Source organism: Accipiter gentilis, chromosome 33 (genome assembly GCF_929443795.1).
Source record: "Accipiter gentilis chromosome 33, bAccGen1.1, whole genome shotgun sequence".
Taxonomy (NCBI): Eukaryota; Metazoa; Chordata; class Aves; order Accipitriformes; family Accipitridae; genus Astur; species Astur gentilis.
In genome coordinates, this window is record NC_064912.1 from 9,580,260 (window position 1) to 9,603,080 (window position 22,821).

Below are 22,821 nucleotides of genomic sequence, written 5' to 3' on the forward strand. Positions count from 1 at the left end.
TCCCCGGCGGGCCGGGCCGGCCCGGGGCAGGAGGGTTGGCTTTTAAGCCTGTACCCCAGGCCCGGGGCTCCCGGCGGCGGCTGCCGGCGTGTGGGCCGGGCCGAGGCGACACCTCGACTCGGTGGAGAGGTGGAGGGGCTGCGGGGGTGCCCGCGCCCCGCTGGAGGGTACCCGGGGCCACCCTGAGGGGATGAGGAAGGCCCCGCGCCAGGACAGCGGCGGCTGTCCCCGGCGGGACCGCGGAGGAGCCAGCCTGTTCCCCTTACGCTGGGACCCCCTGCACCTCACACCGAGAGGGGGGGTCTGGGAGCGCGCACACCTGAGCCCTGGCCTGCAGGGCCGGGCGGAGCGGTAGGAGGCGGCCCTGAAGGGGTCTCCGGCAGGTCCTGCGGAGGGGCCTGTCCTGCCAGCGGGTGCCCGAGCAGGCGAGCTCACCGCCTAGGCATGCGGCAGGCGATGAGGGAATTGCCACGGCGTTGGGCCGGGCTCTTGTAGGTAGTAATTTCTGACGCCTTGTGCAGAATTTAAGCTTTCACTTAGAACTTCAGGGACGGACAGTTTTAACCGCTTTTAGGAGGCTGTTTTCTTGAAGGCAGTATATAGTCCGAAGCCTGAGGACAGCTGTTAAGTGTCAGTACTGCTCAGAAGTCCACTGTTTGCTTCTATTAACAGAAGTGTCCGACCTCTCTATGCTGTCCTCTGGGTTGCTTTGGGCATCATTAGCTGTGTATAAAGGAATTCCCCAAGTAAGATATATACAGCTTAAAAAGATAAAGCAATGACTGGCTAGCAAAAAAGAACAAGCTTCTAACAAGGGACTGGATTAGGCATTAGTATGGTCCCTGTCCCCTGATAAAACACCCTAAGTCTGCTGGCCAAACAAGCATGAAGAAAAGGGTGGGCTTCCACTGCTACCTCAATTTTATAACTTGTCATTCACTGGGCTTTTTGACGTGGGTGACACTGGCAACCCACTGAAGATAACCAGGTTTTATTCATGTTAGGATTTTATAACTTTCCACATAGGTATTTTTCCTCTTGGATCCTTGTGCTACTAATAGTCCTTGTCTCAACAACCCTACCTCTACTTGCAATCTTACTTTTCTTGTCTTTCTACTCACACAGCTCTCACAATTTTACAGTTCCATCGAAAGTCTGGGCCAAAGTCATGCAGCAAATCTGTATCATCCAGGCCTCAAAAGTCTGGGCCAAAGTCATGCAGCAAATCTGTATCATCCAGGCTGGGCTTGCTCTTTGGCATGCAGGTAGCTGAGCCCCTCAAGAAGGGGGGTTAGTGACAGAGTGGGGTAAGGGTCTGCTTTTTGGTGGCTCAGTATCTTTTGATGACAAATGCCATCATGGTATTAGGCTAAGTTGCCATTTTACCTTCACCTTTGCCTAATGGTTGCAGCCACCAGCAAGGTTAAGAGTCTTAGTGACAATGCTCATATCTGCATCCAGCCTTGCCCTTGCTACCTTGGTGTAATGCTACTGTGTATCAAGGCCTTGAGCAATGTTGTTTTCCACTGGCTAACAAGCCAGTGCTATTAATGAGCATTTGACAGTTTCATCAAAAAATTGTCAGTTCAAGATATCAGAAGGGTTTTAAAGTAGTGAGAATCTGTTTCTTGCTTAAGCATATGCAGATCCAGTTTTACATATACAGACTGCAGAGGATTATATAACAGATTGAGAGAGACAGAAATAGGTTTCATTGATGTTAAATACTTGCTCTTCAGTGATAGCAATACTTCATGTGATATTGCATACATACATTTGTCACATGTTGTTATGAGTATCAGTAATCCATTTAAAAAAAAAAAAGTTCAGTAGTTTGTAATGACAATTGCTGAGCAGTTCCTGTTCCATCCATAGAGTGGTTCTGTGGCGAGTTATTTAATTCTTGCAGCAAAGCAAATCTTTTTTCCCATAAGAAGCTTATTGCCAAAAGATAAGGTGTTGCAACCTCACCAGAACTTAAAGTGTATATGTTTTTGCCCACTTAGCTTTCATGGAAGAATCAGTGTAGCATTCTCATTCAAATAACCAGCACATGAACCCCAGCACCAAAAAAATCTGTCATTTTTTAATAATTAATCAGCAAACTAAAAATAAATGCATAATTTCTTCTTCTCCTCTGCTAATTTTAAAACAGACAAATGTCCTCATTCTTCTTGCAAACAAGGCAGTGTTAGTAATTATAGTAACCTTTTTTTTTTAATATTTATTGCTTGTGTACAGTAGTGCCTCTGGTAGTGCCTCCGGTAGTGCCTCTGAGCCTCTGGCATTTGTTAGGGTGCTGTTTCAGAATTGGATGAGAGGCTAACAGCTTCCTCTGAAACCTGAGAATTTTTGCTATGTTTTACAAGTATTTCAAGGTGAGAACTATTAAAAATACTCATCTGTAACTTATCCGATAATAAAAACATTCTTGAGCAATGACAGAACTCCAAATTGCTATTAACCCAATTTTTTAAATACCTAATGTAGTTTTCTATTCATGGTTGTATAATAGCTTGTTTCCATTTACTTCTGCTGAACATCTGACCTCAAAATAGAATTATTTTGCTGAACACCTGACCTGAAAGTGTAATTGTTTTGCTTACCCTTTTCAGTTAAATTTATCTTAGCTATGGCTAGATTTCTTTTAGTGGAATATTCTTACAGAATATCATTACAGTCCCCGCCTTGTTTTACAAAGTCTTTGGGAGAGGCACATTCCCGATTTAGACAGTTAAGTCTTTTCAGGATCAGACTCTGCTCCAGGCCTATTGTTGCATCACAGAAGTAAATGAATCTGGGATGGGGGCCCCTGCGTGTGGGTGCCTGTCATCCAGCAGTTTGTAAAACGTGCTGCAGGGGTGCGAAGTGATACTCGGTGACGTATGGCCATATGTATGTGGGCTGGAGGGTACCCACACATACGCAATAATTTGTGTTTTTGTTTTGGCTCAGGAAACAAATGCCAGACACACCCTAGTGACCAAGTGTTTGTGTACGCTGTTGGGTAGGAACACACCTAGGGCACTTCAGAAAGCCTCCGCGTACCTCAGTCCCCTTCACATCGATCCTGCGTGGTGAGGAGGGCATGGCAAGTGATTTACTGGCTACGTCGAGCCGCAGCTCCGTCCCATTGTCTGTTCCCCTTGCTGATGCTTGAGGCTCGTTTTCTGGAATGATGACATCGTGCCGAGATGTAGATGAATGCAAGTGTCTAATTTCATAGACTGCTTTGTCCTTGCGACACGGGCTTCAGTGACTCAGAAGCCTGTTCCTTGGTTGCGAGAAGGGGACTTCAGCCTGAAAACGTTGCACTGGCACTAAATAGTTGTGCTCACCGTCTCACCGCTTGCTCTTTCAGAAGAGGCCTTTGGAATAAAAGAAAATAAAACGTCGTTGCAAAGCTTCTCCCCTTTTAGAATGTTTCGAGGGAAAACACGCCTGTAAAACACCAGCGCGGTGGCAAACGCTGGTCGATACCGTGCCCACCGCGGCTCATCGGACGCCGGCGGAAGCGTTTCGTGTGGCTGACTTGTGCCAGGGCTGAGCGTGAGCGTGCGCTGAGCACGCAGCCGAGGACGGGTCGTCGCTCCCCGCGAGCCGAGGGCTGGGGCCGGTAGCGGAGGAGCGGGACGAGCCGGAGCCAGGGGGCGTTGAAAGTAACGAAAAAGTTTCCAAACGTTCCGGCAGGCGCGTTCTGGTGGCGCTCATTGGCGGAGCCCCCCGCGGCACGTGACCTGTAGCCAATGGGGTGGCCGTGTCGCACCGGGCTGAGGAGAGCTGTGGCTGGCGCGCGGAGCTCGGCCGTTCCTGAGGCGGCGGTGAGAGAGCGGGGCTCCCCTGCGCCCCCCGCCCGGCAGGCTGGTGGGAGAGAGGGCAGGTAGGCAGCGCTCCGGGGCTTCTCCCTCTGGCGGAACGCCCTTGCCGCGTGTAGAGGAGGGAAGGGCGGTTTCGGTGCGGGGCAGCCCCTCCCGGTGTCCCTCGTCCTGCAGGGGTAGCCGGGGCGGGGTCGGGGAGGCAAGGGGCGACGGAGCTGGGACCTCGCCTGTGTCCGCGGCCCCCCGCTTCTTCCCGCATCCTGCCTTGCGAACCTGAATCTCCTTCTGCTTCTGGAGTTGCGGTTGCTGGTGGGGAGGGGAGGGGAGCGTGGGAGCTGTGCCCGCTGGCTTAGCTCCCTCCCGCCTTCGTGCTCCGAATGGGAACGGGCAGCCCCAGCGCGTTGCCTGGCGGACCTCTTGGCTTGCAGCTGGAAGCATCAAGGTCGGGCGTTTCAGGAGAGAAAGGTTTAAGGCGTTTCCTTAGGAGTCACTGGAAACTCGAAAGTATTGGAGCTGGACTGGTATCTGAGAAGATGAGAGCTTTGCTGGATTAAGCCTTTTGGTAGAGAAGACCCTGAGGAGATAAACTCTTCAGTGCTGGCTGTAGGATTCTGTAGTAATCCTGGCACTCCCATGACCTCTTCCTTTTCTTTCTCTCTTGTGGTGATTTTCTTTTGTATTGCTTAAACAAAAGAAATTAGGCCCTTATGTTACAGGAAGAGCCTTGCAAGGAGACTATTTTAAGAAAAATGTAATTTTCATAGGATGGGAAGGCTACTTTTCAGGAGCAAAGAGAAGTTTTCTTTTGGTTTACAGTTAGGAAAAAAATGTCTAATAGGAGCTTCATCCTCTCTGCCATTGATGTAGTAGTATTTATGGTACTGTTTTACCTTTACTTCTTTATTACAATATGGGGTTCTCTGACTCACATCAGGCATTGTTGCAAAGGTAGGCCAATGTTGTTCACCAAGCTAAAATGTTCTTTTTCTTAAAAAAAAAATAAATATTCGCTATGCAGGGTTGTTTTGAGTCCTTTATTCTAGGACTGAAATAATCTGAGTTGAGGTCCTCATGAATTTGGTGAACTCAGACTCTGATTCCCAAATTGGAGTTGCTGCAATAATTTTGTGTGGGGCTTTTAATGTGGTTTTTTTTTTTCCTTAAGAATTTTGCAATTCTGCTCTCACTTGTATGAAATTGCTTCCTGCAACATTTATGCTGAGTTATTTTTCTCCTTGCAGAAATCCATTCCCCACCTATGAACACTTCCACTTCCTGTATGATGTAGATAGAAGTTTTGTGATGTCTGGGACCAGCACTTGTGATGCTTGCATGCAGGAAGTCTGGCCAGATGTCTCTTCTGGCTTTGTGTGTGTGAAAACAAGTAAGGTGCAGCCAGTGTGTGCCTGCTGTAGACTGTGACTTTCTCTCCTTGTTTTTTCCACATTTGCCAATGTTTAACAAAACATTGCTAAAACCTCCTTCACCCCCCTGGCCCTCCTCCCTCTTGTAGTGAGCCTAGACAATTAGGAGTTCCCAATTGGTGTAATTAATTACTCTCCAGGCATTTTGCATGCTGTCCCCAAGCTGTTAAAAATCAAGGGAAGACAGCAGCGGTGGAAGACAGAAAGTCAAAGCCCTACCCTTTCTGCAGGCAGTTTAGAAAGATTCATGTGAGTTTTGGGTGGTTTTTTTAAACAAATTCCAGAAAAAAACCCAAACCTTAATAGTTTGTCTAAAACATGGATTTTTTCTTTTCAGTTTAACTTTGTATGTTGCATATTTGGTTAGTTTGAAAATCCCCGTGAGCTAAGATGTAATGCAGGTGTACAGGGAACCTAATAGGTCTTCCTCATGTGTTGCAGACAAAAAACACGTGCCTGTGGCATTGGACAGTAGTGAAATAATCTCTGCCATGTTGTGTCATCTCTGTGGCATAAGTATAGGTCCACAGTCCCTCCATATATTTGCAGTTTAACAGTTAATTTTAAATTATAAGTACTATTTAGTAATGGTAACCATGAAACAGAGCGTACTCTTAACAGATAACATCCTTAGTGGGTCCATAATCTCATGTTTACAAAGACATACTTAGAAACCGAGGGGGACAGCATCTTTATTCTTCTGTGAACATTATCAAGGTTCTGTGGAACTCTTATAAATCTTACGGCTTGGTTAGGGAAAGTTCTTTTGTATGTGACCAAAGAATCTTAAAAAATGCAAATTAGTACATTCTTTCAGTCCTTCCAAAGTGCAGTGTAAAATCACACGTGAGAGCCAGATGTGAGCATATGCAAGCTTTTGAGGCCACAGGGAGCTGTGTCTTTTGGTTCCCAAGGGTTGTTTGAAAGCTTTCCGGAACAAGATGTCTTGCATTCCATCTTTATCTTGTCCAACTTCTTTTTGTTGATGCTCTGAACGCAGTTATGGGATTTATTGTAACGCTTGTGTCAGAAGAATTCCTCTTTGGAGAATTCTAAAGTATATTTTAATTTGTGTAGCAAAACCAGGCATACCCTGGGTGGAATCTCTGTTCGTGAAGAAATACAGAAACTTCCTGTTGTCTGAGTGGTGAGACCATCTAAAGGAAACTCTGACTTGCTGTTCTCTGGAGTGGTTTAACCACAGCAATGGATGCTGATCCTTCTTGGTTTCTCACTGCACCCGCATCACTTCTTTGTGTCTGACCCTCCCTCAACTGTAAAAAAGAAAATTTTCTTTCTTCACAAGTGTGGTGCAAGGATTGATGTGTGTGTACACAGTGCCTTGAGCATAAGGACGTGCTCATTAACATAAAAGGCACTATCAGTTAGCTTAAAAATAATACAGTAGATGTGTTGTAAACTTCCTAGGTCAAGAATGTTAATTATGCTTGGTCATGATTTTCTTCTTAATGGGGAAGGGTACTATTTGGAAAAATCACTTCTCCTTACTCACACTCCTTTTCCTCTCTCTTTCCCCAGTGCATACTTCTGTAAATACATACAAAGAGCAGCAGCCTTGAGACTTCTTGCTAGAAGTGTGTCAGTGCATTACACAGTGGTTTTATTTGTTAGAAGGAAGACATGTAGCTTTGCCTGATTAACATTTTCTGTCAATAAACTGAATTGTAAAAACTAAAGCTTAGTAACTTTTCCCCTCACCTGCCAGGTCCCCTTCTAAATAATAGTGTAACTTCTGTGAGTGCGTAGCTGATGCTGTGCATTGAGGTGTGTGGGCACAGCCCACTTAGCTGTGACAGCTGCTTACTTTTTGCTCAATCTCCTGAAAATTGCCTAGGCTGTGAAAAGGTCTTGTGCTTTGCAGCATTGCTTGGGTATGTAACAATTGGGCTTTAGCTTGCTAGACTACTTTGAGTACTTGATCCTGTTGTCTGTAGTAGAGGTAAGAACTCCGTATGTTTGTCTCAGTAGAGTTACTAGATAGATGGCTGTTAATCCTGTTTAAACCAGGTGATTTTCTGGAGAGGAAAGTCTCAACACAGGTTGTGAATAATTTTCTCCATTAAGTTCAATAGATGTGCAGTAGATGCACATTTGCTTTAGCTATGACATGCTGCTCAGGTGGTCTACACCAGCATTTCCTGAGTATCACAAATAAGAAGCGTAGAAGGCAGGACTGACATCTAAATGGTAGTTGAAGGCTTTGGCATATTTCCAACCATGTTATCCAGAGCACTAGGTTTGATGTTTCTCCATTGTCAAGACTAACTCCTATAAAATGATATTTGCTAGTGACCTGTTTATTAGAGTGCATCATGCACGTCAGAAGGCATTTATTTAATTGTGCTGTCTAGCTACTTAAGTCTTCAAGCGGGAGTGACCAGCTTAAGGTTCTTGATTCCTCTGTGGCTCTTTCATGTGTCATTCGCATTTGGGACTATGTCCTGTGACTGGGTTTATACTGGTACAGGGACAGCTGGATGGTCTGGATTGCTCACTGGGTTGCTGCAATCTATCTGCATACCTAGTCCAGCCAGGTGGTATCCCACTAAAACCTCTGTGGAGCTTCTATCCTCACTTCCCTGGGAATTTCTGGAGCTCCCTTCTCCCATGGCTTTCTGAGGTATCCAGATATATTGTGGCTCTCAGCCATACACGGCTTGTGATGTTTCAGGCTTAAAGTCAGGTAGCTTTGTCTATGTTGACCTAGGGAGAAATTTTTTCACGTGTCCAGCAGTTACATGTATGAAAAGCTTAGGTGTTCTGGAAGTGTTAGCAGAGGAAACTAGTATCTTGAGTAACTTATCTGTGTCTCTTTGAAGTTTCTCTTTAATTTCATGGTAAGTGTCTTTAGGATTGTTGAAATTGACCCTAATTGCACTGTCTTTGGAGCTGAAGTTGTGCCTGAGATGTCTTCTCCTTCATTTGTGTTCTGTGTGCTTTAGCACAGCTGCAGCTGAAGTTTGAGGTTTGGTGCTCTGTGCTGCGTAGTCAGAGGGTGAGGAAGGTGCTCACTGCTGGGGATGTGGTGTAAGCATGCAGCAGCTTTGGGAGAACTGGGGAAAGGGACCTGATTACTCAGTAGTGATTCCTTCACATTTATGGTGTATCTGACAGAGCCCTGTCAAGGCTGGTTTTTAGTTTGGTGTCCAGGTGTTCAATCACTTCCTGGGAGGAGGGGTGCACTGCTCTGCAGCAAAAAGTATTGAGGTAGCTCACTGCATTAGTTCTTATGCTTGATCCCTTAGTTTTCCAGGGTGGGGAAATGAAACAGGAGTTTTAAACTTTGAGGACTCATCATGGAAGACTCAGAAGGATGTCACTTCAGCTCAGTGGAAGAGGAAACGAGATACTGGAAAGAGCTGGCTATGAAATACAAGCAGTGGTAAGGCAGTGGCTTCATTCCTTTAAGTTGTTTGGTAGGGTGCATAACACTGTATGCAACGACAGATAGCACCGCATAGGGGAGTAAATTAAAGGTGGCTCAGCTATCTTGAATGGTAGCAGTAGCAATACTTCTGTCTAAACTACAGCAGCCCAAAGTCTGTTATGCTTATTTGAGCAGTGAATCTATGCTGCTGTGCCACTGCTGATTTTGGTCCCTGCTGTGGTTTGAGTAGGATGGTGTGTGCTGAAATTGTGCCTCTGACTGCAGTCTGCGGGCAGCCCAGCTAAATGTAACTCACTGCAGAGCCTTACTGGGGTGGAGATCCAGGCCATTGCAGAGAGATGCTGCTGTTCACTCTTTATATCTCTGTGTGGATCAAGAATGACTTAGCAGCATGTAGATGGAGGAGGATCCCTGGCTGAGAATGGACGTGTTTTGATATTCCCTTTAGCTCAGTGTGTTGTTCTAAATGCAGTAAAGGGTGAAAAAAATCCAAGCTTTTTAGATGCTGATATTGGTGGGTTCTTTCCTAGACCAGGTGTTCAGACCTTTCAGTGCTGCTTGTTTAGCTTGCTGGAGGATTATTTCAATAGAATTGTTTAAGAGTATAAGAACATCTTTCTGTCCATCTTTCTCTCTCTTTCTCACTTTTTATTGCTAATTGAAAATGGCATTGTTCGTATTTTCAAATAATTGAATTGAATGAGAGATTAAATACGCAGATGGCAGTGGACAGCATACAAGCTAAAGAGACTCCACATGGCCTCGACACCTATTGTGTGAAGACAGACTTCAGGATTTTTCTATTTATTTGGGCTTTTTTTATTTGTTTACCAGTTTGCTATGAGGTGGCTTTCCATGCTTGATGGGGAAACATTGGCATATGGTCCCGTCTTCCTGTTGAGTATGTATATTGGAGAAGGGCATAGAGCCTTCTGTGTTAAAGGGCAGTATTTTTTTCTACATTGAGTGTACAGGAGTTTTTTTTCTTTTTTCATTATGATAAGTTCTGTTGCTGGAATTGCTCTCTAGTGCTGAGAATACGCAGGAGGAATTTCGTGAATTCCAAGAAGGGAGTCGAGAGTATGAAGCTGAACTGGAGACTCAGCTGCAGCAAACAGAGTCCAGAAACAGAGACCTTTTGTCAGAAAATAATCGTCTGCGAATGGAACTGGAGTCAGTTAAGGTAAGAGTGGATGATGCATACAGTATCTGTACATCCTAAGTGCAAAGGTGAATGAGACGGGCACATGCAGATTCAGTCTACCTTGTGGACAGGAACCTTCAGCATTACAAAGAAACTGAGCAGAAAACTACAAAAAAGAGAGTCTTGAAAAATTAAGAAATACGAATCTGTTGTCTGCTTTGAGGGTGCTGGATACCTTGGTAATGTTTCTGAACACCTGTTCACAGGTTGTGGCTATGTGTCAGGATAGATTTGAGGTGGGAGAAAATTGTTTGCAGTAGAGTGGAGAATAAACACGAACATAACTGAGCTGCTGTTCTATTCCTTCTTCCATCTACTTAGTGCTTTTGTTCACAGCTGTCTTGCTGTCCGCATTGTGTGGACACAGATAATATCGCAGAACAATCAAAATACAAACATGCCAGCTGTGTTCTTTCATTACACAAGAAAACTCAGTAGTTTTAAACCCTTTTTACATAGTTGTGCATTTATTATCTGGTGTTCCAGATAAGGGGGGGAGCAGCAGCCGGTGGGTAGTGTGTAGAACTGAGAGGCATAAAACAGTTTCAGCCCTGGTTTTGTTACTGAATCTGTCTGTTCTTGGGGAAAAATATTTTATCCTCTTTACACTTGGTGAGCCTTCTGTGAATCTAAGAACCAGCTGAAAAGCATTAACTTCCATAATTGCCAAATGTAAGGGATGTGAACTTATTGAGACAGAACTTCTTACCAGAGTGACTTAAGAAATAATGAAGCTATCCAGAGTATAAACAGTGATAAATCTGCCTCATTTCAGTCTCATTAAAGATGCCGCTAGTCCCCTGTGCTGGTTGGCAAGTTTAGGAAATACTGGTAAGTTTTCTTAAACTTGAAAAAAAATTGTCACGGAAATTGGTGTGCCTTTTTAAAGTTTGATCTTGTTGGCCTTTTGCTTAAAGATGAGGTATAGTCACCTAAGAAGCACTACACTGTATTTCGTAGGGCTAGGTCAATATCTGTGGAAGCAGAGATTAATTTAATTACACTTCTACTCAATTGAATGCAATAATGAGCTAATGGGAGTGAAGGTATTTGTATAAGTGATTAATCACTGGATTAATCCAGGTTTGTAATGCCTTTTGTCTGAATTGTCCAAATTACTGTCTTAAGGAAACTGTCTTAAGTGATCTACACAGGCCCACCAGCTTTTTGATAGCAAAACCTCCAAGGCTTGTTTCATTGTATTTGTTATGTTGCACTGATCTTTGTTCTTGTTGTATTCCTGCCTTAGCAGTATTAAATGCTCTGCATGTTGTATGGTGTATAGGTCTACTGTTCCACATAGCCACATAAACCCATGGAAGCTGATGGGTTTGGGGAGAAGGCAGTTTGACAAAAATTTAATTTAAGCTGATTTAATTGAGAAGGGCGTGGACTATTTTCTTTCTTTAGAGGAGCTAGGATGAGAGGAGGGGACAATAAACTAGCCAAAACAGTTAAGAGTGAAGATAGTAGGAAAGAACAGTGAACCTCAGAAAGTGGAAGGTAAACATATTTTAGAAAATCTTAAATTGTTCTTCGCAGTAGATAACTTTATTAAAACATATTTTGCTTGAAATGAACCTTTTAACAATGGGCTATTCATGCAGCCTGAAAACTGCAGTAACAGACTGCAGTGAAGGAACAGAGACTCCATTGATGGCCAGATCAGCTGATAGTTTATTACAATTGGCTAAAAACAAAGACCTCGAACCTTGCAGTTCTGGTCTTTTTATCTGAGTCAATTCAAGAGCAAAGCATTAAACTCATGAAGCTATTGAGCAGCAGTGTTAACTGAGCCTGCCAGGGGTTGGTGTCTGCATCTAGGTCAACATTAGTGAACTTTGCCCACACAGCTCGTGGTTTGAGCTTACCAGCCTGGTGTGTATGCGTGCTTCCTCCTCAGAAACCAGAGTTCATGCTACCTAAAAATAAATGGAAATAATGCTTTGGACGGTGCAGAGAGTCCTGAAAAGCTAGTTGAAAGTAACCTGCTTCTTAGAGCTTGGGGGCTGTTAAATTCAGGAGGTGACTATGCCTCAGAGATCCAAAATTATAGCAGTGTCGCCACACTGTAATCAGATAAGAATTTCTTAATTCAGAATGGGTATCTCTCTCACTCCTCCTTGCCTATGCATTTCATGCGCTAAAATAGCTGTCTTCAAATTATCAGTCATGCTAGACTGTATGCCATGGTTTTCAAATTCCAGTGCATGGATTTGTTTTCAGTGACGTCAAATGTGTTGTACTTAAATTCTGGATGGAGAAAGCACTTCAGGAATGCTACTTATACAGCAATCTCGGAGTTTCAAAAAAATCTCTGGCATGTTGAAGTGATCTGATAGCAAGGTGGTAGAGTATAAAGCATTGCAGTAGACTGCGCTGTGAAGCGTTCCCTATCACATGATGCAGAGCTAACTCTGCATATAGTGGCAATAGCAGGAGAGATGTGATAGAGAAGCTAAGCCTTCCTCCCTGCCTGTGCCTCTCTTAAATGTACCCTGTGTACATGTAAAAGGAGACTGGTTTAGGTTCACGTTCAAAGCATGTTGCATAACTGCATCTGAAATGTCTTGTGATCTAGAACTCTGAACCTGCTTTGGGCTAATAAAACCACAGGGACAGTGGAGAATCCTGCTGGTTCCACAGCAGTATGTAACAGTGTCACACTTGGATATTTTTTTTTTCTTGTTATTTAGGCTCCTAAGTACTGCTTGACTTTTTATTAAAATTGAAAATAAGTGGCTTGTCTTGCATCCTGCTTTGTGTGTTGCTAAAGCTCTTGGAGCTCAGAAATTAGGCTGAGTCTCGCTGTCTGTGAGAGCAAGGAACGGCCCTGTGCTGCGAAGGTCAGGAACTGCTTTGCAGCACCATTGTTTGGTAAGGAGTCTGCTGGCAGCCCAGAAGTATGTGAGCAATTGGCTTTGTTGGCATTTTACCATATGTAAGGTGATGTTTCTCAAAAGAACTTCACAGCATCTGCCTCTGCCTTTAAAGGGGCTCAGGCAATGCCACAGAAAGAATGTGCATTGCTAAGTCTCTGATATGCTATTTGATTTGCCTTTGATTAGGAAAAGATTGAAATGCAGCATTCGGAAGGATACAGGCAAATCTCTGCGCTGGAAGACGACTTGGCACAGACAAAAGCTATTAAAGACCAACTTCAGAAATACATTCGAGAACTTGAGCAAGCAAATGATGACTTGGAAAGAGCAAAAAGGTGACCCACCTTCTGTGTTTTCTTTTGCCACCTCTTGTCCTGTGAGGTGGTGTCACTGAGCTGTTTGTGGTGCTGTGCTCATTAGCACTGCCATTCTAAACTAATCCCTTAGGCGATGATTTTGGTGAAGAGGTTTGTGGCAGATGGGAAAGTGATAAATGTTTTTTTCCCCTTCCACTCCCCCACTGCACTCTTTCATATCCTACAAGCTAAAATAAATTAAAAAAAAATAAAACAAAGCAAACCAAACAAAAATGCAACAATATACCTTTTCTTGTGAGAGAGGGAGTTCTTCTATGTGCTTGAAGGATCTGGTAGTAACATCTTGTGCACTCTTTTTCAGAGCCACTATAATGTCTCTGGAGGATTTTGAACAGCGTTTAAACCAGGCTATTGAAAGAAATGCTTTTCTGGAGAGTGAGCTGGATGAGAAGGAAAACCTTCTGGAGTCTGTGCAGCGCCTGAAAGATGAAGCTAGAGGTTAGACAGAAATCACTTGTTTCTTTCCCTTTCTCCCCTCCTGGCTTGTAGCTGTTCAGTCCTCTCCATATATCTCGGAGCTTGGCTTTTAAGTTTGCATCTTTTAAATCTGCTATCTGAAATGTAGAAGCAAATGAGGAAGCTTCAAGACTGTTTCCTGCCTCCCCACTATGCCCTCCTCCTTGAACTCCTGACCTTGTTCCCAAGCAGCTCACAGCAGCAAAAGTCTGTTCCAGCCTTCTCCTAATCTGTGGTGATGCTTCAGAGCCCTAGGGCGTTAAGAAGAGCCAGTCCAGCTGGGGCATGTGCTGGTCTGGCTTCCTGTAACCTGTGAAGGTCAGCTTTAATAACCATTAACCTCATTGTTTCCTGGCCTGTGAAAATTGGAGCCTATGAAACACTAATGGGGCAGTAAAACAGGAGGGCTGTGACTGACTTCTAGTTACCTTTGAATAGCCTCATGTGCTAGCTTCTTGATATCTGTCAGTAAGGCTGGGTGAGAAGAGAGAGACCATGGAGCTGGAAGAACACCTTCCCTTTTCAGATCTGCTCGGGTTCTGTGCCCTTGAGTGGTTTCCATAAGCTACAGCCAGTCTGCGGGACAGAAGTGCTTTATGCTTTGGCTAGATAATGGTGTGGCTTCCACCTGGCCTCAGTTCAGGTTTCCTTCATGTGGAAACCAGCGTAGAAGGGAAAAGGGTACAATAAGTAGGATCTCCGCCTGGCAGGCAGCTGGAATGTAGGCAAGATATGCCAAGTTGCCTAGCCTCAGTCTTGATGTACCTCTGCTTACCAGCCTGTAACATGTGGGGGGGAGTTAATTCCCTGCCTTAAAGGGAGCCTTGTGAAAGGGTATGAAAATTAAAGCCAGATTAATAGCAACTGAACTAATACTACAAAAACATCTTGAGCCACAATCCTGGAAAAGCCTTTAGTGATCATCCAGATTTTGAACATATGCCTGGAATAATCTTTAAAGTGACTTGACTTCACCTCCACAAGGGGAAAAATCTGAGCAAAACGTTCTCACCTGTTTTTACCTTGGAGAATACATATTCCAAAGGCTTGCTTTGTGTTGCTTCCTTCGTAGATCTACGACAAGAGCTTGCAGTGCAGCAGAAACAGGAGAAACCCAAAACACCAGTGCAAACTTCCCTGGAAACAGAAAGAATGGACACAGCAGTTCAAATGTGCTTATCTGTGCCTTCAACTCCTAGAGTGCACCCGGCACGCAACATCAACATACCCACCCCTGCAACATTTAGGAGAGGTGACTGAGAGGGAACCAGCACAGAAATATTAATTGATGCTCTTGTTTTTACTGTCATTTCTGGCTAAAGAAGAAATAAGGGAGCACAGTTGAGTGTTTGTGATGGGTTGACCCTGGCTGGATGACAGGTGCCCACCAAAGCCGTTCTATCACTCCCCCATCCTCAGCTGGACAGGGGAGAGAAATATATAACAAAAAGCTTGCAGGTCGAGATAAGGACAGGAGAGATCATTCACTAATTACCGTCACAGGCAAAACAGACTCAGCTTGGGGAAAATTAGCTCAATTTGTTACAAATCAGCCAGAGTAAGGTAATGAGAAAAACCAAATCTCAGAACACCTTCCCACTACCCCTCACTTCTTCCTGGGCACAACTTCACTCCCGGATTTCTTCACCAAGTCCCCCCCAGCGGCACAAGGGGGACGGGGATGGGGTTTATGGTCATCACACGTTATTTTCTGCTGCTAATCCTCCTCAGGGGGAGGGCTCATCACACTCTTCCCCTGTTCCAGCGTGGGGTCCCACCCACAGGAGACAGTCCTCCATGAACTTCTCCAATGTGGGCCATTCCCATGGGCTGCAGTTCTTCATGAACTGCTCCAGCATGGGTCCTTTCCACGGTGTGCAGTCCTTCAGGAGCACACTGCTCCAGGGTGGGTCCCCCACGGGGTCACAAGTCCTGCCAGAAAACCTGCTCCGTGGGTTCCTCTCTCCACAGATCCACAGGTTCTGCCAGGAGCCTGCTCCAGCGCAGGGTTCCCACGGGGTCACAGCCTCCTTTGGGAACCCACCTGCTCTGGCGTGGGGTCCTCCACAGGCTGCAGGTGGAGATCTGCTCCACCGTGGACCTCCATGGACTGCAGGGGGACAGCCTGCCTCACTAGGGTCTTCACCACGGGCTGCAGGGGAATCTCTGCTCCGGTGCCTGGAGCACCTCCTCTCCCTCCTTCTGCACTGACCTTGGTGTCCGCAGGGTTGTTTCTCTTACATATTCTCGCTCCTCTCTCTGGTGGCTGTTTCTCTCTTCCTCCCAACTTTTTTCCTTCTTAAAAATGTTATCACAGAGGCGTTACCACTATCACTGATTGACTTGGCCTTGGCCGGGAGTGGGTCCGTCTTAGAGCCAGCTGGTATGGGCTCTCTCAAACACAGGGGAAGCTTCCAGCAGCTTCTTACAGAAGCCACCCCTGTAACACCCTCCCCCGCTACCAAAACCTTGCCACACAAAACCAATACAGTGTTTCAGTTACATACATCTAAATCCAGTCATCATGGTCTCAGTATTCGTAGACTGATTTTTTGGGGGGCTTAGTCATACACTGTTCATTTCTGTTTGACTTGAACTGTCCAGTAATAATAATTGAGAGGGACAAGATGAGCTGTTGGGACTGTACTATTAGTTCACAACTGTCCCAGAGATGTTGGGCTAACTTAAGGGAAGGATTTTAAAAACTTCAGTGTGATCTTTAATGTCATACTCGTGTTACTTGCATTGGCTTCTCTGTGATAGTAGGTGCTCTTTGAGAGAGGCTTTCTTTTTACTCTGAACAGCAGGACACTGACAAGTCATCCTAGCTCTCTGTACTAAATGACAGTATCTCTGCTTTCATGTCAGTAATATCAGTTACTTATTTTTTGTGAGCACTGATTATTTCAATATTTCAAACCTCTAACTCTCCCATCTTCTTCTTACTTAAAAAGCCAGAAGTTTCTGTAACTGTTCATCTGTATGCATAAATGCTGGGAGTTGTGCTGCCACATTCTGATGATATGATATTATATCTCTGAGCACTAACACAGTTTGATTGTGGGCTTCAGTATGCTTAACCTAAAATTGTGTTTTGTGTGGAGGAATTAATACTTCTGTAAAAGTGACAGGATTTGGAGATTTTTAGTAAAATGAAAGATGATGGTCCTCTCTGAGGACACTTCCCTCTGGTCCCACTGCAGCAGCAGAGATGCAGAGTAGGCTGGTAGAACGGATCTCTAGAAGTCCAAGCCACAGCATATCTAGCGACTTTAGCTTAGGACAGTGTAAGTTGAGCTGTCTCAGGGAGACAGTGCTTCATATTCCTAATGGTTATGAAAGATCTGGAGGTGAGATACAAAAAGGTGAACATATTGATGTTTCCCCTGTATGTCAGGCTGTCTTCTGACTTCCAGTGTCAAGGCTTTTTTGTTGTTGTTGTTTTTGTAATGTATCCATATTTAACCTGCCCTGCAGGTCTTGAGGACAGTTACGCTGCAAGCCCTCTCACACCTGCTGCAAGAATATCTGCACTTAACATAGTGGGAGACTTACTGCGAAAAGTCGGGGTGAGTGATTACCTGCTAGCCAATGGTCTTGGAAAGGTAGAGCTGTCTGAAACTGCAGTCAGTGCTATTTGTGCTGTTGCTCAGGGGAGACTGGAAAGAGTATCTTGTCCTCAGGTTAGCTAAGGATGGCCTTGAAATTTGGTCTGGACTTTGTATGTTTCTGACCAGCTCCCAAATAAAGATGGACCCTGCTCTGCTTTTCTAAGATTTTATCCACATGGGGATAAAGCCTTCCTCTACAAATTTCTGAAAGTGCATGTGCAGAAAGAATTAATTGGCATGAGTAAATTAAGAAGGGATCTGCTCCTATGAAACTCAGAGAAGAAAGCAGGCTGGTGCCTGCTGTCCAGAGGGCTTCTGGTAAAGTTTGAGCAAGAGACCAGTAGTCTTCTGAGCAAGGCCTAATATCATGTTAAGCTGTAGCTTGACACTTAATGTAGTGCTGATGCTGGAAAAGTTATCCCATTACCTCCTATTTTCTCCCTTAAGCACCAGTGCTGTGTTGGCACGGGCATTTGTATGACTCTGATGTGCTGAGCTGCAGAACTGATAGAACTGAAGAGTAACCCAGCAACAGAAGTGAAGTGATTTAGGATGGGAGCATGTGGTGGAGAATAGGGTATCTGTGGCTCAGTTTCCTCAGGTGTACCACCTACTACATACAATCTAATATGTGTCTAGGGAAGCAGATAGTTCAAATGAATACTTAGTGATCTAAAAAATGATGCCTGTAAGAAAGATGTGAAAATCTCCCTGAGGAAGCTGAAGATTTTGTGTTCTTGCTGGTGAACAGCATCAACTCCTTAACCTCCCCTACAGAAATGGTGATTCAGCTTCTGAGAGATGACTGGCTTCATCTCTTCAAAAACTCAGAACTCATGTGGCACTGGGGTCTAGCAGGTTCCATTACTGGACAACTCATTCCAAAAGAAACACTCCCCCTCAGCCCCGCCCCCAACACTCTTAATGCCATTTTGGTGTGCCACTGCCTTCTTGTGAAAGAGAAGGGTGATATCTGACACTTGCCTCATCTCTGTTTACATTAGGCTTTGGAGTCCAAACTTGCATCTTGCCGAAACTTTGTGTATGACCAATCTCCAAGCAGAACCACGGTGTCCATGTACATGAACAGAGATGTCCTTGAAACACGCCTGAGTCCTCATCAGCCTCTGTGTGATACAGGGTGAGTGCTGTTCTCTGCTAAGTTGTGTCTTAGTGAGACCTGTTGGTGTTAAACTTAGTGACTGGTATTGTTCTATTTAGTATTAAATCTTTGTTTTGGTAGAGACAGATTTGTTTTCAAAATACATGAAATTTAGTTATTCAGGATTATGATTTGAGTGTTTCAGATCAGTTTAAAATTTGGATTCACTAGCTGCTGACATGTGAAGACTAGCTGGAATCCAGTTTTGAAAATCACAAATTCAAAGCAAATATAATACATGTATTTTATTATAAATCCTCTGTTTAAATGGGATGAAGTACAACAGAAGAACTCTTGCTTATTGGCTCAATTTGTTTTATGCTTTACATTCTTGTACAAGTGATGTCTCAGGAACATTATGGCATGTAGGGACTTACCTTATCACGGTTCAAATTCTCATCTATGGGACAACTGGAAAAAAGGCAAATAATGGGTTCACTCAATCAGAATGCTTTATGGGTGCCAAGATGTGTTTCCAAGGAGCAGCTGACAGGAAGTTACCTGACTTAATTTATAAATTTGTCTGAACACTTGAACTGGTTGTCTTTTTTTAAACAAATGAAGAAAAATCAGCAAGATTAACGCAAATTGCAGTTTAGTGTCTGTGTAAACCCTGCCAATGCTGGACTGCACATTGTTTAGATTCTTTCTAAATTAAGTGCCTATAGTACAGTTTGTTCCAGACTTAATTATTCAGCTAGACCCTTGTGCTGGGAGTACTGGTTTGTCCTGTTACCCAGTGTCTAAAGTTGTGTGGAAGGAGTGCTCCACATTGTACTTGCTGTCCCAGCCTGGGGAGAAACCCCATGAAAGCTCCTACAAGAAAGCCTCAAGGGTCATACATTTACATATTCATGCAGCTGATTATACATCTACCACTGTAATGCTAGAACTGAAATTCCAACACCTGTAAAAGATAGCTTCTCACTACTCAGAGGGAAATGGAGCCTTGTGTTACAGTGGAAACTCAGCCCAGTTAAGTAACGGGCTCACTTAGTACTCAGGGTGACATTCTTTTATCTGTTGATTTAAGCTGAGTGGTGTACTCTGGAAGTGACCAGTTACTCTGAAGATGGTAACTATCGTGGTTTAACCCCAGCCAGCAGCTAAGCACTATGCAGCTGCTCACTCACTTCCCTCCCACCCAGTGGGATGGGGGAGAGAATTGGAAAAGAAAAAAAAAAGTAAAACTCATGGGTTGAGATAAGAACAGTTTAATAGAACAGAGAAGAAGAAACTAATAATAACAGCAGCCATAATAAAATGACAATAGTAATAAAAGGATTGGAATATACAAGTTATGCACAATGCAATTGCTTGCCACTTGCTGACCGATGCCCAGTCAGTACCTGAGCAGCGATCCCCCCCACCCCAGTCCCCCCACTTTATATACTAGACATGACATCACATGGTATGGAATACCCTGTTGGCCAGTTTGGGTCAGCTGCCCTGGCTGTGTCCTGTGCCAACTTCTTGTGCCCTTCCAGCTTTCTTGCTGGCTGGGCATGAGAAGCTGAAAAATCCTTGACTTTAGACTAAGCATTACTTAGCAACAACTGAAAACATCAGTGTGTTATCAACATTCTTCTCATACTGAACTCAAAAACATAGCACTGTACCAGCTATTAAGATGACAATTAACTCTATTCCAGCTGAAACCATGACAGTAACGCTGAGCAAGAAAGGCACTAACTTGTGTCTTTTATTTGCAGGTTAGTGAAACGCCTGGAGTTTGGAACACGGCCTTCAAATATTCCGGGACCAATGAGCCATCCCTCAGAAAGTGTTGTCAAGATGCTGCTTTGAAAAGCCTGGCTGGCTTTGGCAAAGGGGAAAAAAAAAAAAATTTAAACTTCGGTTTTAAAGAGAATATCAATGAGCAATCAGGCAGCAGTCCTGGGGTAGGTGAGAATGGAGTAAGAAGCTGCAGTTGGCAGTGGCCCCCTGAGGCCTTGCCCAGTCTGGCCTCTTGGCTGAGTTCTGTGGGTAGTGTGATAATGCAATGCTGCCTAGCAGTGCAGGACTTAGAATTGCTTCCTACATCAGTTGCTCCTTGCAATTTGCTTCTTTTGACACTGCCAGTCAAAGCCATTGTCCCTCTCCCTACAACAGAGACAGTATTCCCTGTGCAGCTCCTCAGGCTTTGGCTTTTGGTCTTAATACAGCACCATGGTGTTCTGGCTTAAATTCTGGTTGTGCTGACTTTCTATCATGGGTGTTGTGTGCTGCAGTCACCTGAATTAGAGGAGTGGTTTTATGTGGAGAAAGGTGTATTTCTGCTGGGAAGCTGCTCAGCTCTTTGTGGGATGTTTGCTGATCAGAATCTGGGTACGCAAAAACCTGTCTCTATAGTGGTCAGCGGGTTTTGTAAGCAATGATTTGCCATTAAGAAGAGGTCATGGATAAAGGTGAGGAATGCCTAGTGCATAGCATACTTGGGAGATTCCAGAGCTAACAGCAAGGTAGGAGACTTTGGGCTGGCTTAGCACATAGACATCTCTTTTGCCATATTGTGGCCCCTAAAGCCTGGCTGTTGTAGGAAGCAAGAGACCTGATTAAGTTCCTAGTTGTAACATCTTAATAGGTGGGTTTTAATGCTTTCCAAACCTCCCTTTATTAATGTGCCTTGGGTATCAGTGTTTTTTTTCTTGGTTTATTTTTTCTATGAGAATATATGCTTTCAGCTATTACTAATTTAGAAATAGTTTTTAACCTGAAAAGTACTTTGTGCTAGACAAGTGTATATGAGTAGAGAATTACTTTATAATCAGGTTTTTCCCCTATAAAATATTACTGCATTTTGGGTTGTTTTTTAAGTGGAGTAGGTTCACTCACAGTATTAATGTACCTTATGGAAGCCTGTACTTACCAATTGTTTAGTCATGATTATTTTTCCATGTTTTTGTGGGGGGAGTGGGTGGGGACACGTTATTTGACAAAAGAATGCATAAATGGGTTTGGGGGTTTTGGGTGGGGGTGGGCGGGAGGGTTTTTGTGGTTTGTTTTTTTTTAAGAAAATGCTGTGAAAACAGCCACTGATGCATCTGTTTCTCTGGAATAGGAAATAACCACAGATCATTCCCATCATTCAGGCCACCTACAAAATTGGCTTAACTGGGGAGCAGAATAAAGCTTATTTTGAATGCTAGTTGTCGATTCATTTTGAATTTTTTTTGCAAGTTGTCACTGTGGTTTATGCACAGATATTTGGTAGCAGTTTCTCATCTGTTTCTGATCAATGAAGCTGAAAGAGACATTGTGTGTTTTGCTGAATCATATGCAAAGATTTTCCTACATCTTTTCTTCTCATGGTTCCTACCCTAAGGAATGTAAATATTTCCATAGCTGAAGATGCCTCTGGGATTTACAGTGCATAGTATTGGCATTGCTTTTTCTTAAAATCTTGAACTCTGGCTGTTTTAATACGATTTTTGTCCTCTCCACTCACACAGGGAGTTGACACTTTTTTCTTATCCATGAGGAGCAGAAGCACATGGGCTACTTTCTTAGTTGTGCTGACGCATGGACTATGGTTCAGTGGACTGTGCAGCCTGGAGGGATCAGTCAAGACAAGTTGCATTTTCCTTATCTTGCCAGAATTTCCTGCTTGGTGAGCAAGTTGGCTTGCAGTCAGGTTGAGACACAGCATTGAGATAAGGTAGAAAGTTGGAAAATCGTGGCTGTGCTAGTATTATATATTTCACAGATATATGTTTTTAATATGACTACAGATGTAATCAGACAGATGAGGGGTGGATATGCTATTGAGAATTGTCAAAATAATTTAGTCCAGAACAGCAACCTCTGTAATGGTACAGAGAGGAACTTCAGTTTGGCCACTGTTGCAGAAGGATGCTTTCTGTGGTATTACTAAAGAAACTCTGACTCCCTGTTTTATCCCTGTTCAGTAGAGCTTGTGACTGGAACCTGAGTCTCGAGTGATAGGGCAGTGCTCTAAACACTGGACCAACCTCTCCCGTTATGCATGTGAATTTTCTAGATTAATTTCTTTTAGAAGGGCTCCATGTTCAGTTTGCTGGTTCTGCTCCAAGCATTGGTGCTTAAGACCATTCTGTATGAAGTCTGACTTCCTTGGTTTCCTTGCTCCCACACATCCAGGCTCACAAGCTCTGTGTTTAACAGCCAGCTCTTGATCACGTTTACACAGCTGGGCTGTGTGGCTGAACAAGCAATGAAAAGGTCTTATCCGATAGCTCCTACCCCCCCTCCTCTGCAGCTTGTCATCTTAATTGCTCTAAATGGTTTCTTACTTTTAAACTCTTCCTTTACTTTTCATGAGCAGGGAGAATTCTTTGGGCCCTAATTCTGCTGGCTAAACGTTGCCTGGTCTGAATCTCCGGTTCATGATCTCTTTGCCTTCTGGAACAATGCTTAGATTTAGAAGATGATTGCATTAGCTGTCAAGGTGGATGGTTTTTGCATGATTTGCTCTCCCTGTAGTCACACTGCTTAAGATT

General features: G+C 44.1%; 1 protein-coding gene across 2 annotated transcripts; it reads left to right on the top strand.

Moving 5' to 3' along the window:
• The first annotated feature begins 3,746 nt into the window (after positions 1-3,746).
• NDE1 (nudE neurodevelopment protein 1) lies at positions 3,747-21,290 on the top strand. 2 transcript variants are annotated; one of them, XM_049791420.1, is made up of 9 exons: positions 3,776-3,880; positions 8,509-8,645; positions 9,681-9,834; positions 12,924-13,072; positions 13,416-13,552; positions 14,643-14,822; positions 17,048-17,139; positions 18,186-18,322; positions 20,056-21,290. In XM_049791420.1, exons 2-9 carry the CDS (start codon positions 8,560-8,562, stop codon positions 20,147-20,149), a joined length of 1,029 nt encoding a protein of 342 aa, XP_049647377.1. In that variant the 5' UTR covers positions 3,776-3,880; positions 8,509-8,559; the 3' UTR covers positions 20,150-21,290. The 2 variants fall into 2 exon arrangements, with proteins under 2 accessions (XP_049647376.1, XP_049647377.1); XM_049791419.1 differs by lacking the exon at positions 8,509-8,645 and having other exon boundaries at positions 3,747-3,880.
• Positions 21,291-22,821: the final 1,531 nt, after the last annotated feature.

Coding starts and splice junctions, on each gene's coding strand:
- NDE1 (XM_049791419.1), top strand. CDS start 3,747: ATGGGGTGGCCGTGTCGCACCGGGCTGAGGAGAGCTGTGGCTGGCGCG. Junction 13,073..13,415: donor GACTTGGAAAGAGCAAAAAG/GTGACCCACCTT, acceptor ACTCTTTTTCAG/AGCCACTATAATGTCTCTGG. Junction 18,323..20,055: donor CAGCCTCTGTGTGATACAGG/GTGAGTGCTGTT, acceptor TTTTATTTGCAG/GTTAGTGAAACGCCTGGAGT.